General features: G+C 33.4%; 1 protein-coding gene across 5 annotated transcripts in view; it reads right to left on the bottom strand.

Annotated features, from left to right (window-relative positions):
• Nucleotides 1-18,696, bottom strand: part of CNOT6L (CCR4-NOT transcription complex subunit 6 like) — a 102,425-nt gene that overhangs the window by 19,638 nt on the left and 64,091 nt on the right. For 3 of the 5 annotated variants that reach the window (XM_030915578.1, XM_030915575.1, XM_030915572.1), the window contains exons 6-8: nucleotides 14,370-14,438; nucleotides 10,803-10,960; nucleotides 8,249-8,427 (exon numbers count right to left, since the gene is read on the bottom strand). In XM_030915578.1, the coding sequence (XP_030771438.1) occupies nucleotides 8,249-8,427; nucleotides 10,803-10,960; nucleotides 14,370-14,438 (406 nt within the window). The remainder of the gene's footprint in view (nucleotides 1-8,248; nucleotides 8,428-10,802; nucleotides 10,961-14,369; nucleotides 14,439-18,696) is intronic. The other 2 variants (XM_030915587.1, XM_030915583.1) reach the window with 1 other exon arrangement.

The following is an 18,696-nucleotide window of genomic DNA, read 5'->3' as shown; positions in this document are numbered from 1 at the left end:
CACTATGTTAGAATAAATCAACCACTGAAAACAAGCAACCTATTTTGATGAATACAAAACTTTGAAATCAGAGGACAGAGATGATATAGTTTTACATTAGTCTCAGTATCCAATTAATTTTTGTATTTTGTTTTGATTACAGAGTATTAGTAAAAATCCTGATTCACACAGCTATAAATGGTAAATAACTGGCCCTATACTCAGAAAAAAGAAGCAGGCATGAAGAAATTTGATTCAGAGGTCTGCATCAAAAACAAGTCAACTAAGCAGCACTTTATGAACATGTTAATGATTTCTAAAATGTTAAAACTTGTATTTGAAACATGTGAGTGAACATGTTATTTTCAAATTACGGTTCAATTATTCATATTTAATTTTTGAGATATCTTCTAAATATTCACAGAACTTCTATGGTATACTTACAGGAACCTAGGATTCTGTATAAAAGTCTTAAAAATCCTGTTAATTATAGTATTTTTAGAACTGGAATAATTTTACTTCTACCAAAGCCAGGTCATTCTTTACGGGGTGGGGGTAGGGGAACACAGGACTCTAATTAAAAGAACTATCTTAACTAAAATTTGCTTTCCTGTATTCTCCCATTTTTTCCGTTACACCTAGATCTAGATCTTTTCTTTAAAAGAATATATATTAAATCTAATTTATCTTCCAAATGACACCACTTTAAATATCTGACAATAGATGTCAATGCTCTCCAACCCTCCATGTCTTCTCTGGAAAAGAAATGATCAGTTATTTATAAGATATGTGATGTTGTTCATCTGAACAATTTGTTTAAATTTGCTCAACAACTTTAAATTGAACTGACAACTGGGTCTGTCTTTTTGAAAAGTTCATTTGAACAACTCAAGTTTACCCAAAGGTGCAGTACCTATAACTGGGCATAAATGAACTACACCCTTCTTCATTTTTTAACTGTATTTTTGTTAATAAAGACTAAAACTTCACTTTGGGGACAGCCATATTAATTATAAGCCAAACAGGAATTGATATATATCTGAAATGTTTTGATCTTTGTTTTTAAAACAAGTCTTGTCAGTCCTGTATTTATAGGTACTTCAAAACAAAAAAGTGGAAAAAATGATTAAATATGTTTATTGTAGAGATATGAGAACAAAGAAAACTAAGTCACTTATAACTCAATACTTCCATTTAAAAGTTAATATATTTCCACAGACTTTTCTCTACACACATACACACACACACATATTTTTACGCAATTAGAACAATACTATTCTATCAGGGACATTTCCTATAACATTTAACATTCTTCCAAATCAATTTTGATGACTGAATTATAGTCCACTATACAGATTCACCGTAATTTATTTAACTTGTGTTGGACATTTAAGTTAACTTCTCACATATTTTAACTAATGCCGTAATGAACATTGTTACATATATTTTTCTGCAGTCTCAGCTGATTCTTGTCCCTCCCTCTTTTTATTCCTTCCATTAATAATCTAAGAGCAGCAATCATTACCTCAGTTAAGTATGACTTCATAAACTTCTGCTCATTAGTTCACATGTTCAGATATTAAGTGCTCTGAAATTTCATCCTATTTTTTAATTTTTTACAGATATATAAGATAGTTGTACAAATTTAAGGGATATAATTCTATTTTTCTATTGGACGTAATTCTATTTTTCTAACAGATTAAATATCCCTGCCAGCTTTTGGACATTTAGAAATGTTATGAGCATGCATTCTCTTCTCTCAAAACAATTAAATTTCTCAATAGGACATTATAATAAAAATAACAATAAAAAAAGTTACCATTATTGAGGATCTATCCAGTCTCAAGATTTGTGTTAAGCACTTCATATATGTTAGTCCTAAAATTTGCACATGGAGATATACTGCTCAGATTCCTAATCAGTCCTTCAGGGATTGCTTCAGTTGCAGAAAGCTGCCTACTCATGGTCACATGGTCACATGAGAGGTCACTTCTGGGAGCACCACCATCCAATTAGAAATCAAAAGCAAAAGGTCCAGGGATTTGGGCCCCTGGTGATTTAACTCTCACAGGCCATATAAGCTCTAAAGCTCCCTGCTGAGTCACCTGAGGCAGTCAGGCCTGCAACACTTCACTTTTCTCCATATGTCCAATTCTGCTTCCTCCCCTTTCTTTCCACAGGTGTTGATTTCTAACAAACTCCTGAACACTGAACTATCTCCGAGTCTTCTTTCTGGAGAACCCAAATTGCAGTAGGAGGTATTACTATTGCCATTATAAAGATGAAGAAAACTGAGGCTGGGCAAGTCTGTGTTTTTGAAAAGTTTGATAGTTCATCCATCCCCCAAATCCTAGAATTTCTCTACTCCAATATTTGTAACAGATTACCTTTGCCAGTTCTCTAACCACACTTCTGTAAGATCTTTAATACCATAAGATATAATTATCTTCATTTGAAAACCTAACTAGTTAGTGTAGTTTAGAGACTCTCCTGGCTTACCAATCTCACCTTCGTGGTTTGCCATTCTCCTCTTTACCTGGTCTTAGTGTTTCTACTTTGAGGAAAATTCTTCTCAATAGAAATCATGAAAGCAAAACATAAATTGTATATAGCTGTTTTTTGCTGATCATCAATTACTGATTATACAGTCTGCAGTGGGTCCATTCCTTTCTTGTTATTTACAGTGCATAATGTTAGTTAAAATATCCTCCTCATCGCCTTAGCACTTTCACCCAGTCTTTTCTTTTCCTTAAGTTTCTTGGTAATGATCATAGGTTCATAAAACTTTTTAAAAAATACGTGATTGGTTATTGATTTTTCTTCATTTAAATAACAATTCTTTAAACATAAATCTTGAGCAACCGCTGGGTTATTAGACGCTTGCAACTACCCTTTCAACCTTCTTTCTCATTGGTATATACTGCCATACATTTGACTTTTAAAACTTCTCAACCTTTTAAAGGTATCTTCTTTTTAATGTCTTTGCTTTCAAAAGTCGAGAAAAGCAAAACTAGTCTTCCTAAACAGGATGCATATGTCATTATAACTAACACTCCCATCCACTGACACTGAGAAACTTTAGCACACACATTCTCACTCAAGTTTTATCACTACAGCTTCACCAAGGGTTGAAAAACCAAAGAGAGAGTTGAAAACTAGTTGAACCAAATAAAGTTCCTTATTTCTAGTAAATAAGAGTATTGATATGTTTCTTGAACTTTAAGATTTTCTCAGGTATTCTGCTTTTAAAAGAATGAGATTTCTAGCATTAGTGCTGATGGCTGTAATCGTCTACAATTTATCTTGTTTACTTGTTTATAACTGTAAAAATTTATAATATGGTTAGATATAATTACCCATATTCTATCCCTACTACCTTAACAATGCTACTTCTTACATTCCCTTCCCATACAAACCAAATGCACTCTACTCTGCATGTACTGTCTGTCTCACAGATTTCCACACAGGTAACATTTTGAAATATAGAGGTTTTCTGCCATTCTTTCTATTATTAGATGTTTCTTCTCAATTAGACATATTGGTTTATAGTTACTTTCCAGTCATTGTTCCAAGTCCTACAGCCTTGGTAATATGAAAAAATCTTAAATTTGTCTCTTTTGATACATTAGCTTACTACTCATACTCTGTGACTGGTACACAGATGCTAAAAGCATTACTCCTGGTGATACTTTATTCCAAGAATTCTTCTGTATATTCACATTTTTGGGAAAAAAAACTAGACAAAAGGTCAAATGGAAAAAGAAAGAACATATATTAATATAATAAAGACTGCTATGACCAAAAAAATCCCCTTATATGATTTGAGAAGTATTATTAGGTTGGATGTTTCATGTGCAAAAAGAACACGTCCAGAGCAGTCCTTCAAATAAAGACATAACTCAATTTCTTAACAACTTGTAGTCTAAAATAACTTTGTGGGCTGTGATATAATTAATTAATGCTAGAGAGAGCATACTGACTGCCAACTATGAGAAACTAAAGCAATCTATAGGATTTAAGTAATATTCCCTCCCTGAATTCAATTATAAGTAAAAAGGGACAATGTAATACACAGTCAAGACAATAGTATAATCACAAAAAGTTAACTCTGACCCCTTCTGGATCACATCCCAACACTGTTAAAACCAAACCAAATAGAAGTTCTTACTATAATCAGTATAAAATGCTGTAAGATGTGTTCTTGGTCCCTTTAAGTAATCATGGGAGTGTCGGAAGGTAACTAACTGGAAAAGGTAAGCTGAGAGACTAGGTTAAATAAGGAAGTAGATAAACAACATCCTATATTTGTACAGGCCTTTTTTTTTTTTTTTTTTTTTGAGATGGAGTCTTGCTCTGTCACCCAGGCTGGAGTGCAATGGCACAATCTTGGCTTATTGCAACCTCTGCCTCCCGGGTTCAAGCAATTCTCTGCCTCAGCCTCCCGAGTAGCTGCGATTACAAGCACCCACCACCAAGCCCAGCTAATTTTTCTATTTTTCAGTTGCTTTTTCAGGAATGTTTCTAATACAAAGGATAAGTCCACTGGAGTCAACAGTAAATTATTCGGCTGGTGCAGTGGCTCACCCCCGTAATCCCAGCGCTTTGGGCGGCTGAGGTGGGTGGATCACCTGAGGTCGGGAGTTCGAGACCAGCCTGACCAACATGGAGAAACCCCGTCTCTACTAAAAATACAAAATTAGCCAGGCGTGGTGATGCATGCCTGTAATCCCAGCTACTCAGGAGGCTGAGGCAGGAGAATTGCTTGAACCCGGCAGGCGGATGTTGCAGGGAGCCAAGATCATGCCATTGCACTCCAGCCTGGGCAACAAGAGCGAAACTCCATCTCAAAAAAAAAAAAAAAAAAAAAAAAAAAAAAATGTATTTACAACTCAGTTTCTACATATACATTATATATATATAAAAAACATATGCATATGTATGAATGCATTTTATAAAATGCTTTGGAATGTAAATAATACTTGTTAAAAGACAAAGCAAAAGCTGAGATCTGGCATTTTATAACTCAAAGTTCTATTTTCTAGTATCTTTATGCATGTAACTCCCAAAAAATGTTCATAATGATGACCAAACAGGTGCTGCCAAATCCAGAAGTAGATTCTGAATCCCCCAAAACTAAACTAGAATAATATGACTTAAAGAATATTGTATTACATTCTAATTATCTGAATATTGGTAACTTGCATCCTAGCCTTTACTAAACAATACTCTATGCTTTCATCATGATGGATTAGAGATTTTTATTATAGTATTTTGCTATAAATGGTAATTATGATAGTTTCTATTTATTGTGTATTCTGTAACAGTTTTTCATGTATGATTAAACAGTCATCAGTGAAGATGAGGAATTATCAGATATTCTGATTACAGAAGAAAGAGACTGAGAATAAGTACAGTGTTGAACTACTCTCCCCGCAGTTATCCTTGTTAGTTTTGTAACCTCTACAAAAATGATCTTACAAGAAAATACAAATGAAGAAACAAGTCCAGAAATGGTAAGTCTTTCAAAATTATACAGCTAAATAAATAGAAGAAGCACCTGACTTCAAAACTCAGTCTTTTTTTGCTCTATGTTATATTCCCAATCTGAAGAAAGAATACAGGTAGGGTAGAATACTTTAAATTCCAAATGGTTGGCACTGAATAGCTAGCTAATAAGACTTGGATAAATATTTGGTACTGGGACAGAAGGTGGTTTTGTTCTACTATAGGAGGTATATAGTCCTGTCATTCCAGGAAAGAAGTTGAAAAGAGGTACAATGCACTGATGTATCACACTCAAAGTCTTAATTTGTTGCCAGATCCATGTTACCATTCAGGAAAAAAGAGTTGAGGAAGAAAAGAAGAACAGGTGATGCATGCATGTAAGTATTTCCTATGTGCTCATTACTTAACTAGTTCACAGCATTTTTAATAATTCGAGAACCAATTTGTAAATACCCAGATAACAGTTCTAATTGTTATTTCAAAGCCTTAACTACCTCTAGTAAATTGTTAAGGAATTTTAGATTTTTCCTCTCAAAACTGTGAGAGTTAACAAGAAAAACCTTCCATATTATCTTGAAAGAAACTATAGCAAATAGAAAAATAGCCTGATGTTAGATGTCTCAAGTTTACTGGTGTACTTTTTTTAAGTTACGGTGTTTCAAGGAAATTTGTGTATGAACATAGGTAACAAATATCGTCAGGCACAGTGGCTTACGCCTGTAATCCCAGCACTGTAGGAGGCTGAGGCGGGTGGAATGCTTGGGCCCAGGAGTTCAAGACCAGCCTAGGGCAACACAGCTACAAAAAATACAAAAATCAGGCGTGGTGGCATGCACATGTAGTCTTAGCTACTCAGGGTGCTGAGGTGACAGAATCACCTCAGCCTGGGGAGGTTGAGGCTGCAGTGAGCCATGATTGCCACTGCACTACAGCCTGGGTGACAAAGTAAGACCCTGAAACCCTGTCTAAAAAAAAACAAATGTCAAATTCAGGGCAATTTTTCTAAATGAGTTAATCTCATAAGAGATATTACTGATATCAAAAGCTCAAACAAGAAGCCTCAAGATTACAGTAGTTGTAAGCATGGACTATGAAATCAGACTACTGTGTAACTTGAGCAAGTTATTGAACTTGTTTGTACCTTGGTCTCCTCATCTATAAAAACAAGGAAATAGCTGTATAGCTGCCTGTAAGGGCTGCTTTAAAATTTGAACAAGACAATTAATATAAACAATTAGAAAAGGCCTGACAGATGGCAAACACTCTTAAGTACGGTCATATAACATATAACAAGATTTCAGTCAACGAGGGACTACATGCCGACGGTAGTCCCATAAGACTATAATGGAGCTGAAAAATTCCTATTACCTAGTGATGCTGTAGCTGTCTTAACATCACAGCACATTACCTTTTATATGTCTAGATATGTTTAGACTCAAATGTCATTGTGTTACAATTGTCCATTTACTACAGTAACATGCTGTACAGGTTTCTAGCCTGGGAATAACAGGCTATACCTTATAGCCTAGGTGTAAAGTAGGCTGTACCATCTAGGTTTGTGTAAGTACACTCTACAATGTTCCCACAACAACAAAATCAGCTAATGATGCATTTCTCAGAACATATTCCCATAGTTAAGATACGTAATTTTAATAGAATTATTCTAAAATGCATAAAAAATTACCAAACCATTAGAAGAATTTAATATATTCTGACTTCAAATATTACAAGGTTTTTTACTAATCATTAACCAAAATAAGAATATCTCTACTACAAATTCATGGAAAAGACAGGAAAGTAGGCATAGATAATGGGAAGTGAACCAAATACCTTTCAAATTCACTGAGTTTGTTTACTTAAAATAGCATGTCATGCTGATAATATGCCTGGATCAATAAAAACAGATTGGCTTTGATAAAATAGATGTAAAACGGGGAAATACTGGAAAATAGCTGTAAGCATGTATATGCTTATCCTGTAAGTAGATGATTCCCTAATGTATCAAATCCAAATTATGAACCATGGGATTCAACCTCTATCAGATGTCACGTTTCATTTTCCATTGCCCTGACTCAGTCAACCCTTTTAACTCTCTACCTCCATACACTCTGTGCCTGCCTCTCTTATCTATCCATGCATATCTCTATCTTATATATACACCATATGATATTGTAATTGTCTTACATGCCTAGCTTTTCCTACCGGATTTGAGCTTTCAGTGAGATTAGGAACTATGTCTTGACTATCTTTGTGTCTGTTGTGTCTAGCACAGGACTTATCACAAAGCAAATGTTCAGTATACATTTAGTGAATAAATGATTAAATAATTGTATGAAATGTTCATTGTAAAAGATAAAAGATTGGTAAAATGAATGATTCTCAAAAATCAACTATTAAAAAAAAAATCACAGAAAAGAATCCCAGATCCCTTAGGGCTAACCTTAAAAGGTACCACTTTCTTTTTTTACAAAAAAACTAATATTTTACTTCACGAAAATATGTTCTGAAATATAAGACCATTCGAGTCTGTATCTCTCAAAATGTTTAGTGTTATTTGATAATAAAAGCATAAGAAGTAATAAAATAAATATCCTTATTCCAAATACACAGCCTGGGAAATGAAACATTAACAACACTTTTAAGTTGTGTAATACTTGTTTTCTAGCTTTCTGTTTATTTTACAGGGCCAAATCAAAGACAATTTTAAAGTGTAAGAATTTAAATAAATAAAAGTACACCATTGTGCTTCGTTTCCTTAACTTACTTTTCTGTTTTGAAGAATATTGCACAACCATCTACATGCTTTCTCTCCTGCTCAGACATGATTTTGGCACGTGACTTTGGAGAAAAAAATCCATCATATCCACGGTCCTTCAATGCTGGCAGAAAGAGAGTGAAGTATTGCTCTGTTTCCACTTCCTGAGATGAAAGAAAAGTTATCATCTATATGACAGAGGGAAAATGCTGATTAAGATATAAAAATGTTCAGCATTATGAGTAAGATGTAACTTAATAAAAATAATTCACATAGCAAATATTATCTTACTATCTTACCTGATTGCTAGCAGCTGCTACTTGACAATGGTAGCTTTTTAAACATGAAAGAACCAGAAAGGTGACATGATTTTCTCATGCTCACACAGATAGTAACAGGAGTAGGACTACATCCCAAGGTCTCTTGATGCCCAATTTACAGTTCATTCCATTATACTTTACTTCCTCAAGACTGGCAACTAAACAAAGCAAGTTGGGTATATGATAGATTCTGTGATAGGGAATAGTATATTTTATATATAAAAAGGTAATTTAAAAAATTGCTTATCCTTCTGAACTATGGTGGAAAGAAATGATACCCAAGAGTGAGAAACATAAAATCTATTCACAAAAAATTCTACTTTAAGAAATTTTTAAGTACCTAAAATCACAATCATCCAATGGCCTCTATTAATTTGATAATTATTAGTCTATTTTATTCTTTGACTCATAAAATATTTTAACAGGTCTTTCTAAATGAAATAAATATGAAGATAATTTATGTATGCAGATGTTGCTAACAGCATGAGTTTACGACAGCAAAAATCCATAAACAACTAAATGTACAATGGTAGGGGAAAAGCTTAATCAATATGTTCATATAATTAATTAGTTTTGAAGAATTTTAGTAACAATGGAAAATCCATTAAGTACAATAAATAAGAAACAAAATGTATCTGTAAATATATTTTATGTAATGTGTAGAAGAAAAACACTCTAGAAGTTTTAACACAACTATCTTATGACATGAAATTAGGTATTTCCTTCCATCATGCTTTGTATTTTTTCAAAATTTCCAACTTCTCTAGAATGATCTCTTTTTAATACAGTATAGTATTATAGCATCGCTTTTATAAGACAATTTTCTTGAATTATGATGTTTTATCCTTCAAACTAAACTGCTACATTTAAGAGGGTGTGAGGCTGTTAGCACTACAAATACTAAACCAAGAGGTAGACAAGAAACTAAAATAGCCTAATTTTGTTTACCTCCTCCTCTCCCCATTTCTCTGTTAGTCTCAGGGTTTAGAAGAAATTTTATTTTAATTTTAAAAGATTTTTATTTTTTCCCAAGCAACATAAAAATAAATTATCAAGCTACTCTGTTACATAAAAATTTTAAAAATAATTTTCCCTCTCAGGCTATCATGAAAAGAATGTGTGAAATTGTAACACACTTTTTTTTTCTTTTTGAGACAGAGTCTTGCTCTGCCGTTCAGACTGGAGTGCAGTGGTGTGATCTCTGCTCACTGCAACCTCTGCCTCCTGGGTTCAAGTGATTCTCATGCCTCAGCCTCCCAAGTAGTTGGGATTACAGGTGCACGCCACCTCGCCTGGCTAATTTTTGCATTTTTAGTAGATATGGGGTTTCACCACGTTGGCCAGGCTGGTCTCAAACTCCTGACCTCAAGTGATCCACCTGCCCTGGCCTCCCAAAGTGCTGGGATTATAGGCGTGAGCCACCACACCTGGCCTGTAACACACATTTTTAAACACCTTTAAGAAACAGTAATTTTTTGAGTTGATGAACATGTTAATTAGCCTCATTTGATCATTTAAAAAAATATATGTATCAAAACATCACAATGTACTCCATAAACATATACAATTATTTGTCAATTAAAAAATTTTAAACCTTTAAGCACTTAACATGTTTTGAAAGTTGCTAAGAAAAAAGTTACTCAAAACTATTCAAACATCTTTTTGGCTAATCATTAGCTAAATTTTGAAGCAATAAAACACATTTCATGAAAAGATGCTGCTTCTTTAAAGTTCAATTAATGAAGTGCTATAAAACAGAAGAATCTAAATTTCAGAGATGGTTTATAAAGCAAGGTAAGGCAAATAATGCATGATTTATAGTATAATATTTTAAAGTATGTCTGTTTAAGGAATAACTGTGGGCAAGCTTTTTTTTTTAAACAGACCCCAATATAAGTTAAATTTATATTCCTAAAGACTGGCAATCTTCTGCGGTTTTCTCTTTCAGCAATACCAACGATCATGAGGTGAATATTAACATGAATAATGGGTAAGATTATTTCCACTTAAGTAAATAGTAAATAAATGTAAGTAGATGGTTGTATTCAGTCAGCAAAATAGTTTCACTATGGAAATGTCTTAAATGCTTATTTAAATTGTCCATTTTTTTTTTAAGAGAAGGAGAGAAAACAATTCTTTTTGAGCTTTGGCTCTAAACACAGGATCTCTCCCAGTGGTCAGATCTTCTCTTATGTTTAAGTTCACCTTTTAAGTTAAAGACAGTTTAATTTCTATGGTGTTACCTGAAGACTAATGATATCTGCGTCACAGTTAACAATTTCTTCCATAATTCCCTTTTTCCTGTATTCCCAGTTTAATGCCCAGGATGGGCAATAGCCATATAGCTGCCGGGTAGCGTATTTATCACATAACACATTGTAACACATAACCGTGAATGATGCTAAGAAGTGGGAGAAAAAACAACAGACAAACGGGAGAAAATTAGGCAACTTTTTCTAAAGCAATATCATGTGTACACCTGCACAAGCACACAGCACACACACATACGCCACATATCATCACTGTAAAATGCCTAGGCAAGATTAAGATTGCTAATCTACTAAAACATCATTGGAGTCCATCATACAAAATTTATTTTACTAAATCTAGAATTTACAAAATTTATTTTACTAAATCTAGAATTAGACTAACAGTTCATATTTGAGAGTTTTGAGGAAATTTAATAAAAATTTAAAATTTTAAATCTGCTAATTTTTTGCTTATAACTTGCTGAGGAAAGCTTCTTTAAATGAGTGGGACAAAATTAAACTGTAGTTGCATTTTAATTAAAGAGCTCTAATCTCATTACTTCTTATTAACAAAATATCTATACTTAGCATGTTTTTGGGCCTCCTACTGCTATCATTACTTTGAAGCAGAAGAGTATGGACTAATAAAATTTACTTGTAAGAGAATCCTTTTTGTCAATCAAAGGTTCGTTTCTGAAATAAAATGCTCATTTTTAAATGTCCTTTAACTATAAAAAGACTATGAGCAAACTAATAGGAGAAGATGGTTTGCATCCTTGCTACTGTTTGCATACTTGCTAAGTGTGCTGTGAAGACCAGCAGCATCAGTAATCAATCACCTGGGAATTTAGAAATACAGAATCTGTGGCCCCATAAACATCTCTTTTGGACAGGATGTGCAGTTTAACAAAATTCCCAGGTAATTCATAAGCAATTGCATGTTAAAGTCTCAAAAGCTCTGATTTTTATCAGTAATTCTCCATCTTGGCTGCCTAGTAGAATCACTTTGTAGACCTTTAAAAGAAAAATGCTGAAGTAAGGATCTGACTCCAGACTAATTAAGTTGGAATATTAAGAGTCTAGCTATTCGTAGTTTTAAAAAGCATCCCAGGTGATTATAATGAACAGACATGGTTGAGAATCACTTATTTAAATAAGACATGAGGAATTCAAAGTGAACTGACACTTGATTGAAGTTGGTTCTGTTTCAGATGATGGAAAAACTATTAAGAGAAACTCAGTTCAGTCTCCTGGGGGTCTGACTGGTGACCATTTTGTACACTGGGAGCAAAATTTCAATTTGAGTTGACTTGTATTTTCTGAGTATTTATCTTGGAAATGACCCAGCATCATTTTCAAACCACTACACTGTGAAGGAAGCACCCTGCATTTACCTTACTATGCTTCTCAGGATTTGAAATGTCATTTGGAAGTAAGGTGAAAGAGGTAGACTGCCATTTGCTTCATTAAGTTTTTTCCTAAGACTTTGTAAAATGAGATTTCATTAAAAAGATCAGAGATTGCAATTTTTATAATATAGCCAAAACTCTTTATATCCCTGCCAGTGCCTGAGAATGAACCAGCAATTTTTAAACAGAAGTAAAAACTACCTAAGTGTTATTACCACTCATCTCTTATACTCTGTTTCTATTTGGGACCTTTTTCATTATCTAGGCTTGATTCCCATATAGTTTATCATTATTATTATTATTTTTTTAGCAGTAAATCACCCTTAGCCACAAGGTATTATACACATCCCTCTATGCATCAGAAGTAAAATGCATTTTTAACAGTAACTTTTTTTTTAGCACTCAGCTCCTACTCAGGGAAGCACCATACCTCAAAAGAAAAGTCCACACTAGTTTTTCAATGAAGAAAACCCAAGAACAGATTACTTTGAGAATTCAGCAATTAATGAAAATTTGTTTCCACTGTTCCTTTTCTTAATGGAAATGTAGCTATGCAATATTAGAAAATCTTTTCTTGAAGATTATGTTCACTCATATTCAAAAGAATTAGAAAATGGTGTTTTTAACATCAGAAGGGAATAATTAATTATACACCAGGAAAGGCCAACTATAAAATAAATCTATCTAGCTTTAAGTTTTGTAGAAAACATTAGGTACTCCTTTCACTTAAACCACCAATATGCAACCTTATAGTAAAAATGTTATTCATAACATTGACACAGTGCCTCTTAAAACAAGCTGATATTGCAGCTCTAGAGTGTGGTGGTTTTAAAATTATTACCTCTGAAAGACACAAAAATGTACTGCATATTATAATATTTTGTAGTGTTATTAAAATGTAAATAGAACCATGGAAGAGGCTACATATCCCACATTTCCAAATACTTAAAAAAAGACTTGTTCTGAATCCTCTTAACTTAAAAAAGCCCAAAACTCACCAACAAAAGGCCTTTACATTGCTCATATATAATTGCTAATATATAAAGTCTAATTGCGATTTACCCTTTAACAATTAATTATCTTGTTTTTTTGAGACAGGTTCTTGCTCTGTCTCCTAGGCTAGGGTACGATGGCACAATCTTGGCTCACTGTATGAATCTTGGCTCACTGTATGTAAACTCAGCATCCCAGGTTCAAGCGATTCTCATGCCTCAGCCTCCTGAGAAACTGGGATTACAGGAGTGCACTATCACGACCTGGCTAATTTTTGTGTTTTTAGTAGAGACGGGGTTTCACCATGTTGGCCAAGCTAATCTTGAACTCCTGGCCTCAAGTGATCTGCCCGCCTTGGCCTCCCATTGTGCTGGGATTACAGGCATGAGCCACAGTGCCCAGCCAAAATTTATTAATGTAGTACTATTCTGTGACTGGTTTAACCTTCATACTGAAACGCTTGCAATTTTCATTTAATTTTAAAATGAAATTAGATATCATGAAAATTACTACTTTTGTGATTAAAAAAAAGACATTTGGAAAAACAGTAATTCATAACTTATTTTAAGTAGAATTCCCAAGCCTAAAATACCAAATATGAAGAAGAATTTATAAACGTCAAACCATTATTGGTCCCTGCAAAAAGATAAATGCTTATGTTTTCTACATTACTTCAGTTCCAGAAATGCTAGATTATATTATAGCTCAAATACCATGTACTATTTCTACAGCCCTGGACTGGTATTATACTTTGTTGCCAATACAGTAAATATATGCCCAGTCTACATTATTCTTTCATAAATGTTATCTACCTCTCAAGAAAGATCAAGTACTTCTCAGTAGTTTAAAATTTTTCACAAGAAAAACCACTGTTACTCATTTTTCTTACATCACCCAATACTCTCTGTGAAGATGCCATTTGGAAAGCCGCATTATAGAAATAATTTTAAAACCAAGGGCTGCATTACTGTGAAAGATATAAGACACTTATTGACAGGTCTATCTTAATGTGGACTTTTAAAAAGTTTATTCATCAGTATTTTCAAACACATCTACCCATGAGAGGTAAAAATGAAGTCTTATTTATTACAGATCATGAAGCCCAAATAACATTTTAAGTACTTCTGGGAAAAAAGGAAGAATGAGAAAAACTATTTACCTGATGGCAGAATTTGGTCTCGTTCTTTTAATGTAATCCATGGCCTCGGAGGAAGCTGCTCTGGATGAACTGGAAAAAAAAATTGTTGTAAATATAGGTTAATTTCATGTGTTTCTGAATTCTGACATGTGTTTATAATGTCAAAACCACCTCTGTTTTCCATTCTGCTGTAACGGCCTGCAAACTGGCTTAATCTAATGCTGAAATTTAATGAAGATTTAGTAGCCAAAGGAAATTTAAGACAAGCTATGCAGAGAACACAGAACTAATACAAGAAAATAACATTAGGAAACTCATTAATGGCATTTTCACTTACATAGTATTTATGAAAAGTGCCTATTTAAAATCCTACGTAAAATCTTAGGTCTTTAATTATATATGTAAAGAGTATTGACTTAGCCTTGTGGGAAATCAAAGCCATCTGAAATTCCAGCCCTGATGAATTAAAAGAGTCAAACATCTTTAAAATAGAAAAAAGTACATATGAATGTATTAAAGTTAGTGAATTTTCTAGTGCGGCCTTCATTTCCTGATTTTACTTTCTCTCTTTGATAATGTCAACACAAAACAAGAGATAAGGATAGAACTACATTATGCAGAAAAAAGGAAGGCACTTGTTAAGCACTAACTGCTCAGATATGGTTATCAATACTATGGAACCAAATGCTACCTAACTACCAGATGAGTTAAGATTTAACTACCCCCTTTTCTTTGCCTTTCAAAATCTTTGAAATTACAGGACAACTTGATTCAAGTTTGCAGATTTGCCCATGGTAGTAATGGCTGAGAAACGTATTCCTTTAAAACAAAAAACTCTCCATCTTTATCTAGCCACTTTGGTCAAAACCAAAGTAGCCCAGTTATTTAAAACTGTCACTTTACTAACAGTTTTGGTGTTCTGAAAGTCTACCTATATAGTACTCTGTTTCAGCAGCCATACTCTTCACAGAGTAGAATGAACACCATTTCATATATTCCATATCTTCCCAGGAAAGAAAAGAAGGTTATAAGATAACAGACAAATCATCCAGCTTGTTCAACATACTGAATCCCAGAAAACAATCTTCTGGCTATGTGAGTGCCATAGAATCACAGCAAGTGTCTCAAAAATGAAAAATCTAATATAGAAACAGAAAAAGTAAACAAAAAAATTTCTAGCTATTGGGATCCTTATCAGCAAAATCTACCTAAATTGGCTTGCTTAAAAATTCAGAAATCCAGAAACCTCTAGAATAAAACAGGTAATATAATATCAACATTATAGTGCTTCCAAATCTTAACTAGTGTATCACAATGTAGCAGTTTAAGTATAATGTACAGTAATCAGCAATATCCAAAGAGCCAAAAACATAATATGAGCGAATACTCTCACTACTAACCAGGAAAATTAAAAAGATGAGATAGCATATTTGTTACCCAAGTTCATGCAAAATTTTTAAGTGCAGTAACATCCAGGACTGGTGATGGCGACAAACAGCATGTACAGCTGGTAGGAATATAAATTAGTACAGCTATCTTGAGAATAAACTGACATCTTTTAAAATTTAAAACATCCATGTCCCTATGACAGAGCAAAATTCTATGTCCTGGGATCAGCCCTATCTTCTTTAAGCAGCATTCAAAAAGATATCCATTACACCATTGTTTATATTAACAAAAGCAATAGTAAATGGCTAAATAATATCCATTTTAAGAAAGATTATGCTATAGTTTAAAAAGAAAAAAGATAAATATGTGTTCAAGTGGAAACATATCCATGGAATACTGTTGAGTAAAAAGTAGTAGAAAAAAAAACAGAATAACAAAATGTGATATATTTTATTTAAAAATGTTTAAACCACACACTAAAAGTAATAGTATAAAATTTCTGCTGGTATAATTTTTGTATGTAAATGCTCACCAGAAAGTAAAAGGATATACGCCCAACTTACAAGTGTGATTACCTGCATGGAAGGGACTGTGATTAAAAGTAATGATTAAAAGAAATTTTAATCCTAACAGGAATTTTAACTTTTTTTACAAAAGAATAATATATTCATATGAGACAAGCATTTAAAATCAGTTTTTTTAAAGATGAAACTACATGGCCAATGATATGACAAAACAAAGAAATAAAGACGTATATGGGCTACTATCACATAAAATAAATAAATACATTGGTGACTCAATCTTCAACAGAGCTCAAGAGCGCCATCCTTCCTCCCCACACCTAACATTGACTGGCAGCACTAGGCCTGATCTGCCCGCAGTGCAGGTCTCAGCTGAACCTGAAGAGACAACCAAATCTACATGCTAAACCTAAACAGGGTAACTGCCTGCTGAAATCAGAGATTTAAAAAGCATCAGAAGTCTCCTAACATAATATCCAAAATGTCTAGGGTACAAATAAAAATCACTGGTCACACCAAGAACCAGGAAAATCACAACTTAAGTGTTAAAAGACCAACAGACACCAACACTGAGCTCAATCAGATGTTGAAATTATCTGACAGATTTTAGAAGAGCCATCATAAAACTGCTTGAACAATTACAAATATCCTTGAAAAGAATAGAAAAATCCAGCAAATACAGAGAAATTATTATTTTAAAAGTATCAAATAGATATAATCCAACTGAGAAATACAATAACCAAAATTTTAAAACTCATTGGAAAGGCACAATAACAGATGCCAAAAGATAAAAATCAGTGAACTTGAGAATGAATCAGGAGAACTTAGTATGAAAAACAAAAAGAAAACAGACTGAAACAAATGAAAAGGGCCTGAAAAAACCTATGGAACTATAATTTTTAAAAAATCTAGATTTGTATTATCAGAGTTACAGAAGGACAGGAGAAAGGATGGGGAGCTAAAAAAGTATTCTCCGAGAGAACAGGTGAAAATTTCCAAATTTATGTGAAATACTTACACCTAACAAATTTAAGAAGGTGAGCAAACTTCAAATATAAAGAGCCCAAAGAAATCCATGCCAAGACAGATCATAACTAAACTTCTGAAAACTAAAGAAAGAACCTTAAAAACATCACATAGAAATGACGTACTACCTATAGGACACCAACTCAAATGACACTAGATTTCTTTTAAGAAACCATGAAAGCCTAAGGAAGTGGTACAATATTTTTCAAGGACTGAAAGAAAAGAACTGTCAACTGGAAATTCTGTATCCAGAAAAAGTATCCTTCAGAAATCAAGGGGAAATAAAGATGTTAACAGACGAAGGAAAACAATTCCGTTGCTAGCAGACCTGCCCTTAAAAAATAGCTAAATGGGGGCCAGATGCAGTGGCTTACACGTATAATCCCAGCACCTTGGAAGGCTGAGATGGGAGGATCACTTGAGGCCAGGAGCTCAAGACCAACCTGGCCAAACACAGTGAGATCCCATCTCTACAAAAATTTTAAAAAATTAGCTAGACACGGTGACATGAGCCTGTAGTCCCTAGCTACTTGGGAGGCTGAGATAGAAGGATCACTTCAGCCCAGGAGTTGGAGGCTGCAGTGAGCTAAGGAAATTCTAAATATCAAGGAAAATAGAAATGGAACATCAAAAAAGGAAATAACAAGGAATCAGTAAAGTAAATGTGCAGCAAGACAGAAAGTTTGAATAACCATTAATATAAAACACATGAAAATATACCCTAAGTATATGTAATAGAAAAGCTGAAATAACTACAAGAAGACAGACAAACCTACCATTCTGACATGGATTTATTGGTAATGAACAAAACCAAAGTAATCATTGAGTACATCTAACACATTCAAACAATATAATTAACAAACTAATATATAGGATACTGCATCTAACGAGAAGAGACATTATTTTAAAGTGCGTACTTAATTACAAAAATTAATCATCTGCAGAGGTAATAAATAACATATTTTTAAAATTTAAATTAATCAGGATATGTTCTCTAACCACCATGGAATTAAGCTAAAAACCTAAGACAAAGAAAACTAGAAGAACTCCTCTGAAAATAAAGAAACAAGTTTCTAAATGACTCACAGGCCAAAGAAGAAATAAAGGCTATTAGAAAACATGCTGAACTGAATGATAATGAAAATAATACAAACTAAGGCTTGTGAGATACACCTAAAAGCCACTTTAGAGGAATATTTATACATAAATATATAAATATATTTGAGGAAAAAAAGACTGGAAATTAAGGCATGTGTACCTTAAGCTAGAAAAAGAATAGCAAATGAAACCAGAAGAAAGGAAGAGATAAATAAATTAATAATATTGAAAATATATAATAAGACCAACGAAGCTAAAAGTTGGTTCTTCTTTTCAAAGAAAATATTAATAAATGCCTGGGCAAGACTTTCCAT

Source organism: Rhinopithecus roxellana, chromosome 2 (assembly GCF_007565055.1).
Source record: "Rhinopithecus roxellana isolate Shanxi Qingling chromosome 2, ASM756505v1, whole genome shotgun sequence".
Lineage (NCBI taxonomy): Eukaryota > Metazoa > Chordata > Mammalia > Primates > Cercopithecidae > Rhinopithecus > Rhinopithecus roxellana.
This window is presented reverse-complemented; position numbering and strand designations above follow the sequence as displayed.